Source organism: Poromitra crassiceps (genome assembly GCF_964638095.1).
Source record: "Poromitra crassiceps genome assembly, chromosome: 11".
In the NCBI taxonomy this organism is placed as follows: domain Eukaryota; kingdom Metazoa; phylum Chordata; class Actinopteri; order Beryciformes; family Melamphaidae; genus Poromitra; species Poromitra crassiceps.
The window spans coordinates 45,989,870-46,003,757 of NC_139643.1; the positions used below are offsets into that span (position 1 = coordinate 45,989,870).

The following is a 13,888-nucleotide window of genomic DNA, read 5'->3' on the forward strand; positions in this document are numbered from 1 at the left end:
AGATTCAATAACTTGGAAAAAGAATAATAATCCAAGGTATCCAAGGTAGTAGAGGACAGCAAAAACAAGTGCTCTATGGTTAGGTTTTGCTACCTTTATTAATTTTCATTATGTGAAAGCCCCAATGTTTTTTTTTTACCTTAACACGTTCACTGCCACTGACGTATTAATACGTCAAAAAAAATCCAGCGGTTCACTGCCATTGACATCGATTTTTTTTTTTTGACGGTGGGATGTGCATCTAACCCTTTTACATCTCTTATATAAGTATTGGACGTGTACAACGTGTACAACCCATTCCACCGACCCACTAAGTGGCGACAAGGAAGGAGGAAGGCAAGCAAAAAGCAGTGTGACGAAGCCATTCTCATGAAAATGGATTGGCGAAAACGCTTTCGTTTTCGCGCTGATTGCTGGCAGTGCGGGATTGCAAATTTGCATAATAGATCACGGATGGAACACACTTTGAAACACGCAGCATAAATATGACCAGAATCGCAAAAGCTTGATCAAAGCTCTCAACCAAAACTCCAAGAAGCGAGCGAGTCCAACCAGACTTCCTCAAAGAGCGGCCGCTCAGACAGGCACAGCCGCACAGCAGCTGCAAAGCAGTGAGACTGGTGACAAGCTTGTGACACGGCCGCTGGCTGCAGCCAAGAGGAACGCCCACGGAGGGAGGAGTTGGAAGCAGAGGGGAGTTTCCTGCTGTTATGGAGGAAATTACTGTTCAAAACTATTGTTTAGGTCTTACTGATGCCAAAAATGAATGGTTAAAGTGACTGTTCTATCGAATTTCACAAAAAGCCGTTTATCTCGGAATAATTTTTCTCACGCTGAAACCATGCTGTATTCAACTGCTAATGCTTACATAACTACTACGGTAACTCTACAAACTAACTCTTTTAGACAGAGAAAGCACACATTCTATTAGTTGTTTTGAGATATTGTGTGTTCACAAAATCTTAGCAGAAAAGAATCCTCGGCTCTTGTAAAATGAGCCAGAATCCTCAAAAAAAAACCTGGCAGAACCTACCTACAGCATTGAAAAAAGGGCTGGCAGTCAATGTGTTAACATAACTAATATGGCTTTTAATTTATTTTGATGTTATACTAACTTCTAATATGGAGAATGGCGCCTCCATCATTCCCACTCTCCTCATCTACTGTATGCGTGTTTTTATATGCTTGCAGCTTTATATATGAAAAGGGTAGATTGGCCCTGACAGCCTGTTGTCATGTAGTCCACAGTCATGTAACAACATCATCAATTCAGCTGTTAAAATTTAAAGTTCTTACCATCCAGGGCGTGAGCTTCTGGCCTGCCTCTCTCTTTCTCCACCACTCCATCTTTCTTCTCATCCATCTCCTCCTGCTCAGCCACCAGCTCAGTCTTGAGGATGAGCTCTGCCTCGACGGGGTCAGCGGGGTCAGAGGGCATCTTCTCACTCATCTCCTGGACAGTTTCCATGATGCGCTCCAGCATCGCAGGAATGAACATGGGCACCGGCAGCTGGGAGAGACATTTGGGGGGGGGGATGTTTTTTCTTCAATATTCTAGTATCAGATCTCCCCCTAGTAACTCGCTTGGCTAAATCAAGGTCCAAAGAACATCAGGGGTGTCCGAGATGCTGCACGTACCGGTATGGGCAAGCCGAGGAGTCTGCTCATAGGCACCGGAACAAACACTGGCACAGGCAGGATGCTGGGGAAGAAGTCATCTTTAGAGGACAAACAGAAAGAGACACAATCAGAGCACTGAAACCAGGAGTGTGTGTTACAGTATATATATATATATATATATATATATATATATATGTATATATTCGGTCACAAGCTCGCTTCTCTAACCTTTAGGCCACCGCTGCCATATTTGCGAGTAAATTTGAAGTAAACATTTGACCGCAGGCAAAGATACTAAACTCAGTGAAGAAGATAGGAAAGCAAGTGTTTAATCTGCATGTATGTGTTCATGTTGAATGCACGTGTTCTTATCAAATGTAAAAGGTACGAGCACAGTTTGAGCCATCAGTGGTCATGGTGAGGGATGCAGGGCAGGCTCATATATGCGGGCACCAATGCAAGGCGCCACCCAGCTCGTCGAGAGCAGTTAGGGGTTCAGTCGTCTCTCCCCAGACTCAAATATTGCGTTGAATCGCTGCGCTCCGCATAATACATAAATGAGTCTGTGCCACTTCACAGACACTGCTGGTTTTTCGGCGGGTTGAAATTGAATGCGTGACAGGTCGTAGCACCGATGAGAGAGCGGTTTGAAAAATGGGCTGTAAAGCGTGCCCAGACTACGGGCACGGGCGAGGTTACGTTAGCTAGAGACGGATTTAAAAAAAAAGCTTCTGTATTGGCTTAAAATATGTGATATTGTGAATCCGCGATGTTTCTACAAGAACTTGTTCAAAAACTTTGGTCAGTACGTCCATCTTTTGTTTTGTTGTTTGATTTTCTTATTCTGTTTCCGCTGCTTGTTTCCTGTCTAGGGCGGGGTCTAGGCCAGAAACAGGCCCGAGTGACAAAATCCCTTGTAAACGGAGACCAGGCTCTTTTCTCCCCGAGAAGAGCCTGGTGACGCGAGGTTATGCCTCCCGTGCCGTCTGATCGCAAAGTCGTTACTGATTGGGGAGGACTGAATCCATCACTTGCATATGACTGGCCAAGTGAACGGTTCCCTCCCATAACCAGCCGGCTGAGGGAAAGTGTCTCAGACCCAGAGAGAGATCTGCAGCATGCAGTAACGTAGTGTATCAGCGTTAAGAACTCTCATGGGCATTGAGACTAGGGGTTCAGGTGTCTTTCTCAAGGACACTTCAATACGCTGCCAGGAGGAGCTAGCCTCGAACCGGGAACCTTCCGATTCCCCGACGACAGCTCTACCTCCTGAGAAGCGTCAAAGTAGTAAGAAGTGTGTGTGTGTGTGTGTGTGTGTGTGTGTGTGTTACCCGTCTGTACTTCAGTGTCGACTGTCTCTGTTGTACAGGAAACCGCCTTGTTCTCCACCAATGGCCTACAGAGCAGAGCCTTGTTCTTCAGGACTTTGTCAGGAGCATCTGTCTGAGTACTGGCCTGAGGGACACACAGATATTAACGGCAATAACCACAATAATGTAGAGGAAATCTGAGGAACGAGATAGTTGGTAGTTCAATAGATTATTCATGCTGCAGATTGGAAGCCAAGACAAACTAGTGTTTAATATTCAATGTTTTATGAAAATACATGTAATTCAGCATTGTTTCAAGGTTACTTCTTCATTATGCCAACCAGTAATACCGTAATTGTTGAACCTACTATTGCATTCAGACTCATTATTCTCCAAGGAAATAACCTGACCTCCAAGTTTCTAAAACCCCTTTCAGACTGGCCAAAAATCCCACTAATATCCACAAACTAGTGGCATTTTCTTCAGTCTAAAAGTTTCCAAGCCGCGCCGTTTACCCGGTAGAGCGACCCTGCAAGTGAGGTGGGTTTTTACGCGGCGGCTCTGCTCCGGCTGGCGATATAAATATTTGGCGGGGGTCCAACCCGTGATTTCCCCCCTGGTGTCGTTCTTCTACTCTCGATTGAATGTATTTGGCATCCCTTTTCCGGCACAACGCTATGACTCGCGGTGACGCATAAATACCCTGCCAGGAACTGTCATTCTAACCCTATTCTGAATTGTTCGCAACGTGAGACTGCACCGTGCAAGTCGACGCAAGTCGTGTTTTATCGTTTTATCCCTGCCACGGAGTTCTGAGTAAGTTCAATTCTACACTGTTCTTTTAACGCTATATTGTACAAATATAACATTTGTCTGTGAATTGTGTTTAGCGAAGTGAGCTAAAGGCAGAAACTATTTTAACAAAATTAGCTACCAAACAGTACACACCTTCACATTCTATAATTCTAGTGAAAATAAATGATTAAACTACCCTCCTCCTATAGGTTGAGGCCACGTCTCGTCATAGACGCTGGTTTAGCTGGCTCAGCCTGGCTGGGGGCGTGGTCAGGGTGGGGTAAAAATCTATCCATTCAGCAAAGTTAGAATTTAGCAGATAGCTCAGCCCAGGCAGACACGATTGGGGATTTAACCACCGCAGTAAACGCACATCTGAGCAGACGTCTTGTGTTCTGCTCTAGAACCCCCAAACCTGTAGTTTAGAGCCGCAGCACCGTCTTTTGGTGAGTCAGCCCATGAGATATATGGGCGGTTTTACCCCACTCGCGCGCCAGCCGTTTAACATTTTGTGGGCGTTCCCAGACATGCGGACTGTCTCTATGTTCTCTCTCTCTCTCCACCATGTAGCTGCTCCAAGTGTGAGCTGCCTGCATGTGTTTTTATCCCCGCTGCCAAAGTTCTGTGAGTACGTTCAACCAACGTGAGTCGGGAAGGGAAGGGAGGGGGAAGAGACAGCCTGCAGCAGAGTGAGACAAACGCGGGTCGAGAGTGTGATATAAAAGTTTAAAAGGCGATGCTGCTGCTGCCCCCTGCTGCTTTCCTGGGTAACAAAAACATGTGTACTAGTGGGACCTTTGATGTAAAAAAGGTATTAGAGATAGGGGCACCTGCACACTCTGCAGTCAGAGTGGCGGGTCAGCTATGGTAAGCTAACCATGGTAAGCTAACCATGGTAAGCTAGGCTAACAGTGGCCTTGAGTGGGATTCTAAAGAGGGAGTGCTTTAAGAGGGAGGCACTTTAAAAATCAGGTCAAAAGTCCTCCTTTGTGGGTTAAAGGGACTGAGCTTCAAAATAAACACATTTGCATTCCTTCAACTTACGTTTCCAACGATCTTTGTTTCAACTTTAATGACTTTGTCTGTGGAGACAATGACAGAGTATGAGTCAGCAAAAAAGAGCAAACCTGTACAACAAATTGGGAATTAGGACAGTGACTGATCTAGATTAGATGAGTCATCTCTCTCTCTTTTATATATATATATATATATATATATATATATATATATATATATATATATATATATATATATATATATATATATATATGTATATATATATATATATATATATATGCATATATATATATGCATATGTATGTATGTATGAAGAGTTCATTTGCAAAAACAGGTATCTCCGTTTGGATTTTTCATGATTTTATTTTATATATTGATGTACTACTGATACTGTAATTTATTTATTTTTGGGAAATTTTTATTATCAATCATAACTAAAACATATTAATCTGATAATTTTCACATAAATCACCTCAATAATGTTTTCTATGTGCACTCCAGGGAGTATCAAACAGATGTTTGTTCATTTTAAGAATGCCGTTTACCTGTTTTTGCAAATTGACTCTTCATATATATACAATATATATATATATATATATATATATATATATATATATATATATATTTATATATATATATAGTGTGTGTGTGTGTGTGTGTGTGTAATGTGTTCATACCCTGCTGGCCAGTGCTGGCAGAGACACTGGGCTGCCCTTTCAGGGCGTTCAGAGCACTAGCAAGCGAGACGACGTTAGCAATGACAGGAGTGGCCTCCAGAGTACCTGCAGATCCACGAGCTGAAGAGAGGAGGCAGCAGAGAGGGACAGAGAGACCAACAACATTTTAAAATTGGTGGTGGTGGTGGGGGGGTCAGACCCATCAGTGTTTCCCCTATATGCATGCAGCAGCGTTGCACCACCAAATATGATATAATAAGATATAGATTTTTTCTTTAGAAACTAACGTTATATTACAGACGCTTCATATCCAGTCAATTCACACACCTGTGAGTAAAGCATATACCGCTAAACAAGAGACTTTGTGCTTCATCGCTTACCTGATCATGTCAGCACAACGCACAGGTGTAGGAAGCATGGGGGACAGGGGGATATTAAACGGTGGTTAAAATGCCCCCCTCAAAAAAATAAAACACTAAATTCTGTTATTTACATCCACGTTGAAAAACCAACCACTGGACTGTTATTTTGAAAAGGTTGTTTTTTTTGGATGGGCCATTTCATACCATTATATCCCTATTGCCTAATACAATTCTATTGGCTGGCTGTCCTACTAGACAGGACGAGAATAAGCACTAGGCAGGGAGCGCTTTGCAAGCGAAATAAATAAAATTTGTGGGTCACCACCACTGCTACAACTCCATTGTAGGGGAAACACTGCCATGAAATATATATATATAAAAAAAAAGTCAGACAGGAATTCAAACAGGTTTAAAAGGAATAAAACGCGTACCTTTGTGCAAGACGTACCTTTGGTGACTACCTTGTTGTGTGTGAACGTCCCGCTGCTGCAGTAGTGCAGGAGACAATTCAGGTCACAGAAGAGTTTGACTTCCCCCAGCATGGGAAGAGTCTCCGTCAGTTTCCTCTTGCAACCGCAGGTGTCACACTGGGCAATCTGAGAGGAAGTGATCATAGTTCTATCAAACGATGAGAGAAATGTCACTGCATATACACGAGTTCTTCAGGTCCACTTTCAACTCCCCGGGCTGGTCACCGCCTCAGCCAGCATATCAGAACACTGGCAGCAGCCTTGGGGTGAGGAATTGGAAAGCCATCCCCGACACACAATCTGTACATCTAAGAGACGACTAAGAGATTGGTTACTTTCTAGTCTTTACACCTTTTTCACTCAGGCCACAGAAAAACCAATGCATCTTTTTTTTTCCCCTGATTTTTTATCCCATTTTTTTTTATCCCCCATTAGTGCTAATTTTAATTTATTTATCCTGGTTGCTGCTCCACCCTCTGCCGATCTGGGGAGAGCCGAAAACTGGCTCCATGCTTCCTCCGAGACATGGGCAGTTAGCCAGCCGCTTCTTTTCACCTGACAGGGGAAGCTTCACCGGTAGGACATAGCACGTGGGAGGTTCACGCTATTCCAACCAGTTCCCCTCCCTCTGAACAGGCGCCCTTAACGACCAGCGGAGGAACCACATTAGCAACCAGGATATTGCATGTTTTGGTGAAGGGGGGTTCCTATATGAAGAAAACCCCCGGGAGGCACGGGGAGAACATGCAAACTCCACACAGAAAGGCCCTTTTGACGACCCCACCCGGGCGGTGGGCACTCGAGGACATGCGGACAGGCACATTCCTTCAGCGTTCACAGCGTTGCAAACCATTGCATCTTAATGTCAGCTGGAGTAGGGCTCTCTCGAATTCATCTAATACAATCAATTGGGTTACAGTGTGGAACAATATAATTGTATCTTCCAGGAACCCCAATCACCAATTCATTCACTACAACTACGCCTATAGACTATATTGTACCCCCCCCCTTAAACTATTTCAGATGAAGATGTCTCCTACTCCTAACTGTACATCATGCCCCCTGTCAACCCCTGGTACCCTTGTACATAATGGTCTGGGAATGCTGGGCTGTTTTTCTTTATTTTGGGGAGAAGTTGCCAGGAAGATGTCATGCTGCTTACATGACAGAAGAGCATGGTGTATTTGGACCTGCAGTCTTCCGAGCAGAACTCCTCGGCCGTTCCTCCGTACTGTCCCGTCACCAGCACCTTGGAGATGGAGTAGCAGTAGGCACAGCAGCGGCAGTATTTGCCCCAGTTCTTGGCCAGGTCGTGTTCATACAGCAGCTTACAGCCTGGGAAGGGAGACAGGAGAGGCTCAGGGTTCCTACTTCCTACACACTTAAATACATGTTGGAAATGAAGTTATCCACGGATAGCCGCTGAGAAGCCTTCTATTTTCTAACATGTTTACTGTTATCATATAGATGACTCTGTATAGGTAACTGTTCATTAATGTGTACTGTCCTGACCAGATAAACAAATAAAGTAAAGTATTTGGCAACCCACGCCTTAAAAAAAGTGACATGTACTCCTCTATGGTATATTAATGTTCCTCACGGTACAACTTGAGTTGTTTATGGAAAAATAAGCAAAAGCGGATAACTGTGTTCACTTACCTACAGGTAAGAACGGAACGGAACAGAACAGAACTACCGTAAATTCCGGACTATAAGGCGCACCGGTGTATAAGCCGCACCTTCAAAGTTGACTATTTTTTTCTTATATAAGCCGCACCGGACTATAAGCCGCGGGTGTTTTGACGTTTAATTACCATATGTAAGGGTTCGTGCACAGAGGGGATTGTCGGAAAGAGATGGCTGTTTGGGGAAGCTCCCATTTATTAACATTTCAACAAAACAAGTTGCATATTTGCATAACGTATTCAAGTGTTACCATTTAGTGCAATAGTAGCTACAGAACAGGTACTGTGCTGTGTAGCTGGAAAAAGGTTGAAAACCACTGATCTACATTATAGCCTACAGTAGTACCATAACAAAAAACAAAGCCTACAGCGCTTGACGAGGCAATATCAATGGCTAAATTAAATGTGTTTTTTTTAAAGTGCAAAATAAAGTGCCTGTAACACGACAGTAAGCGCGTAAGCCTAAAGTTGCAGTAACACGGCTGCTTAAAATATACGGTAATCAGCCTACCAGAAAAGTCATTAATCCTCGTCTTCATCTTTTAGGCTAAGGTGCAGTACACGGCTGTAACCAGAAAAGTCAAGTCATTAATCCTCATCTTCGTCTTCTTCCTGCGTACTAAAACCACCAAAGTCCTCATCTTCAGTGTCGGAAACGAACAGGCTCAGGGTGGCTTCGTCAGCCACTCTCCTCTCTCCTTCGTTGTCGCTCTCAAAACCAACGAACTCCTCTTCGTCACTGTCGGAATCGAACAGCCTCTGAAGGCCCTCAGCTGTGGCGGCGTCCTCCTCTTCATCACGCAGCAGTCCAGCCTTTCGGAACCGTTGGTGATCGTGGATGTTTTGACACTCCTCCACGCTGTCAGGATCCACTGGCAAACTTGAGCCTTCAGTCGGATCTGAACGGCACCTCGGCCGTCTGCTCTCTGTGTCAACACCCTGATGCCAAGGTTACGTGCGGCTGCTCGATTTCCTTCTTTCCTTCTTCTTCTCGCCGCCATCGTCGTAACAGAGCCAGTTCTCCATCTTTTGAAGCATGATGTTAGATTACAACGAGCTAGTTGTGTGGCTTAGCCTTCCAAAATGTTGCCGTTAGTTTTTTAGAATGTAATACATAGAATTGGGAATGTTACATTCAATTTCATTCAGACTGTCTTTCAGGCTCAATCGCTGCCATATTCCCCCCGGAGCGAGGGAGGAGGGAGGGTGTTTTACCGTAGTGGCTGAGAGAGAGTAGTGGCACAGTGCTCCAATCAGGTCGCGAGGCACATTTTTTGCAACATCATCCAATCAGGGTCTCGCTCTCGTAATGTCTGTCTTGCTCTCGTTCTGCCTCATACCAACATCCATAGATTTTGGAGGTTCCCGAGTGACCGTTTGCTGAAAAAATCCATAGATAAGCCGCACCGTTATATAAGCCGCAGGGGCCAAAAAAGGCCAAAAAACGGGAAAAAAGCCGCGGCTTATAGTCCGGAATTTACGGTAAATGGAACATAACAGAACAGAACAGAACAGAAGGGAACAGAACAGAACAGAAGAGAGCGGGCAGACCGCAGACGGAGCAATAATGGCGCTGGTGGTGTAGCAGCTTAAACTGCTGTGCTGCAGCAAGAAGCTCCTGGTTCAGATAGGAAAATGGAAAGTGCAGCAGCCCTGCGTCTTCTCACCATGACTGCAGAAGTGACAGTCTTTGTTGTTGATCCTCTTGACTTCTTTGATGTCCTTTTCCGTCTTACAGTATTCACACCAGCCCGTCACACACTTGGCCTTCTTATACTCTCGACAACAGGCCAAGCTGCACAAGAAAACCAGCTTGTCCTGTGCACGCATGCATGCAGACACACACACACACACACACACACACACACACACACACACACACACAGACACACACGCACACGCACAAACACACAAACACACAAACAGAGTTTGCTTGAACTTAGTCAAGTGTAACACATTACCAACTGTCACAATTTCTCCACTCTCAAGACAGGAGGCTAATATGCCAAAAAACAATGATAATGCTACTATTATTACTAATAGGTCAATGTGGGAACGCAGAGCCTATTTCAAATCTTCCTCCCGGGCCTTCCACTTCTGCGCAGCGGTGCCTTTTAAAAACATGCTTTTATTTTGAAGGCTAAATGTACAACTAGCGTTCGGGACCGGAAGTCTTATATTCGCCAGTACAACAACAGAGCAGCACTGCGTGGAGGCGGAAGTCCCGGGTGGAAGATTCAGGTTGTACAGGAAGCCTAAAAAAAAGCCTAAAATAAACAGTCCGGCTGACCCAGAGTCTATTTCCGTGCTGAAATAGTCTCTGGGTTCCGAGATTGCTAATAGGTTACCTTGATCTGGATGAGTTGAGGTTTAGTGGTTATGAGTTGGGAGCACTGGGAGCACTGCAGATCTGCTGGAGCTTTGGGAACGTCAGGCTGGGCTTCGTTTGGGGTGTGGGCCGGGATCTGAGACACGGCTACTGACGTTTTTGACGACTTCTGTGGCACAGAAAAGCACAACATGAAGTGTAATGGTTGAGAACTTCAGCGAAAAAAGCTACAGTATCAAGCAGAGATGAAAAGTAAAGAAATGATTACTGTGAAGGGAACACAATGATAATCAAGATTATAGCTGCAAGCAAAACATTTTTATTTTTTTGTATTCATTCAGAATTCTTTGTAAGTCTATATAAAATCTAAAACGACGGCGAAACAGTTTAGTCAGGAAAAACAGTAAGAGAATGATTTAGTGCATATTAAAGATTTTTAAAAATTCCCATGCATACTTTATCATTTTGAAAATATTTCGACTTAATCGTTTTGAATGTGGTTCCTGTAAATGTTTTTTCAAGTATGCCGCCACCCGCATACACGGCCAATTGTGCCTGTATGGACGCCCAACCAAGCCGGAGGTAAAACGGGGCCTCGAACCTGCGACCCCTCATGTTGATAGGCAGGGGAAAATTATACATGCAAATTATACATGTCATTTCATTTAATTAGTTTGAAGTTGTGTGTGTGTGTGTGTGTGTGTGTGTGTGTGTGTGTGTGTGTGTGTGTGTGTGTGTGTATGGGGGAAGATCTGAATGACAAACTTCATAATGAAGCACTAGGTTGCAGCATATGGAAGGTTTTTCTCAATTGGCCCTACATTTTGGTCAAAGTTGCAAAGCCATAGCACATATAGCTGATTTTTAATAACTTTTCAAATTTCTGAACTTTAAACAGTTGCTCTAGCGCCACCATGAGGGGAATTGGCACCTCATTTGAGAATAGAGGGAATGCACGTGACGTCACGGACGCGACAGTCAGTGCGGGTACGCCCACTCAGCTGCAGTGAGTGTCAAAACGTCTAAACAAGCCAGGTGGCGCCGCCGGGTCACGGTGTTTAGCGTTCAGCTTCCGCGAGAAAACAACGAAAATGGTAAAGTGCTGTTGTGCCATTGACTGTAAAAATAGATTCAACAAGGCGTCGGAGGTATCTTTTTACAGGCTGCCGAAAGCTAATGAAACGGTCCCGGTCTTCTCTGCAGCTATCCAGGGTTTCAATGAGGGCTCATTCATTCTCTGGCTGTGTTCTAACTGCACAGATATAACGTTACATGAGTGATAGTGTTCACTCTGAACAAAGCTAGGGACAGCGTATGCTATATTTTTCTTAATAAAAGTTGTAATAAAATAAATATGTACCTCTCCACATACAACCAGAATATCCATTGCTGTCCTCGTTACTTTAATGTCGCCAACAAATCCAGCCTTGAAGTACGACCACGCTACGTCCAGGCTCTTGTATGCTTTCATGCTTTGGTTTGTGTATTTCCCCGGCGTCGATATTAAGTACATATAAATGTCAGGAAACCCTATTCCTGGCCACATGTCTACGTCCATGGACCACTGGTTCTTTGGCAAGCTGTAAGGGTCACATTCGAGTCCAACTGCCTTTATTTTAAGCAGATAATCGTTTATATTAGCCGTGGTTTCGCTACTACCCCTGGCAGAAGCCACGTTTGTTTTGGAAATTTGACACTCAGTGCTGCTCAGTCCGGCTGAGGGGGCGTGTTCGGGAGGGGGCGTGGCGTCGGTGCATTCCCTCTATACCACCAGGCCCTACGTTTCTGGTCTCCTAAAAAGATGTATTAGATACTGGCTCACAATGTAGTTCAATGGATAATTCTGATTGTTTTCAACTTGGACCTTATTTCCATAGTTTTTGCCATCATGACGTCGACTGCTCAAAATGTCATCCCTAGTGAGAAAAGACTACACAGAGTCGTATAGTCTGTCGGCTGCATTACCTGGAAAGCTGTGACACATGGTAGAGAGCAGAAGTTCTTGATGGAGGTATCTGACATGGCTACGTGGTAGGCTGGTACTGTGGTCTCACCACAGCTGTCACAAGACAACAGATCACCTATGGAGAAGGAAGGGGCGGGGCTTAATCCCAGACTGGACCAAGATGGCAGAAGAAGCATTGATTGCAGTACCGGATTCACGGAAAGTCAGGGTTTTGTAAAGCATATGACAAAGAGGGTGAGAGAAAGAGAGGTAGGTGGAGGGAGAAGGACAGAACACAAAGAAGAGAGACACTCTCTTGGCTAAATGAACATCCAGTACCTGATGTGCGGACATTCTGGATCTTATAGGCCATTACACAGCTGCTGGTACAGAAGAGATCCACCACATCCTCACTGTTTTTGTTTTCGACCATGGACACCATCAGCATGGCAGTATGGCACACGGTACATGGCTGGGGTGTCTTGATTTTCTGCCAAGTAATACAGAGGAGAGATTGATTGATTGAAAAGTTTATTTCTATAGGGACAGACACATAAACATAGAGCATTCACAGGAAACAGTCTTTGTTATATATCCTAACATTTATAGCCTAAGCTAGTTTGCAATGTTTGTCCCTAGATGTTATAAGGCAAATATAAAAACAGGGTACAGAATACAGACTATAGAATACAGCTGTTAGGTTACACAAAATATAAAACAAATATACATCTGTTATGTACAGTATACAAGATATGTAGTAAAAATACATTAGTGTGTTTAATGTAATACATTAATGACATCAAGGATAACAACATAAGATTAGCAACTTAAAATGGGGAGTTTTATCCACACTCACACCCATCCACTCTCACACTTACTAGAACATGGCACATGACATAATACAGAGGAGAGAACTGTCCAAGGACAGTAATTAATTGAATGAAGTGATTTTTGATTTCCGTACCTCTTTGAACTTGGCCAGACATTTTGCATTGCAGAGGTTTGTGTTGCCGTCCTCCATCTTCAGCATGAGTGGTTTATTGGGGCAACGGGAGCCACAGTTGCCACATATAGCCATGGACACCTTGTTGATGTCGTAGAAGCGGTCAAAGCAGACGCTGCTGCAAAGTGTGTGGACGCCATCTTTCAGGATCATCTCATGCTTGCTCTGCAGGCGGGATGACAAAGGAGCAGTGTGCATGTTCATTCATAATTAAATCATTTCAATTAATGTAAACAATTATATATAACAGAGATAATGTTTGAACAGGTGGCCGTTACTCCACAGTATGTTATTCTGAAACATATGATTTGAATTTATATATTATAAAACTTTAGCATCGAAAAAATACACTGGTATTTGTTTTATTGCCTCTGACAAACTTTTTTATTTTGAAAAGTGCTCTTCAAATAAATCTTGACTAAGTTGATCATTACTGTGGGTACTACTGATTAACCTGACGCTGCCAGATGGTTTGTTTTCATAACTGGGAACAAGTCGCTCGCGACAGCGTTTCAAAGGGCAGGCTCTTTCAAAGAATACCTGGCAGGTGATTGGATGAACCATCTGTCCATCACGTCTATCACGGGCTCGCTCTCGCTGGCGTCACACTAAAGCCCGCCCATAGCTGCCTCACAGGACGCTGATTGGTGCGAACCACTGCTGATTCAAACCAAT

General features: G+C 44.0%; 1 protein-coding gene across 1 annotated transcript in view; it reads right to left on the reverse strand.

The window, feature by feature from the left end:
* The window catches only part of LOC310785572 (zinc finger MYM-type protein 4-like), a 77,044-nt gene that overhangs the window by 6,397 nt on the left and 56,759 nt on the right, over positions 1-13,888 (reverse strand). The window contains exons 14-19 of the mRNA XM_083646692.1: positions 6,230-6,377; positions 5,420-5,539; positions 4,770-4,807; positions 2,952-3,075; positions 1,639-1,718; positions 1,297-1,510 (exon numbers count right to left, since the gene is read on the reverse strand). Of these exons, the coding sequence (XP_083502818.1) occupies positions 1,297-1,510; positions 1,639-1,718; positions 2,952-3,075; positions 4,770-4,807; positions 5,420-5,539; positions 6,230-6,377 (724 nt within the window). The remainder of the gene's footprint in view (positions 1-1,296; positions 1,511-1,638; positions 1,719-2,951; positions 3,076-4,769; positions 4,808-5,419; positions 5,540-6,229; positions 6,378-13,888) is intronic.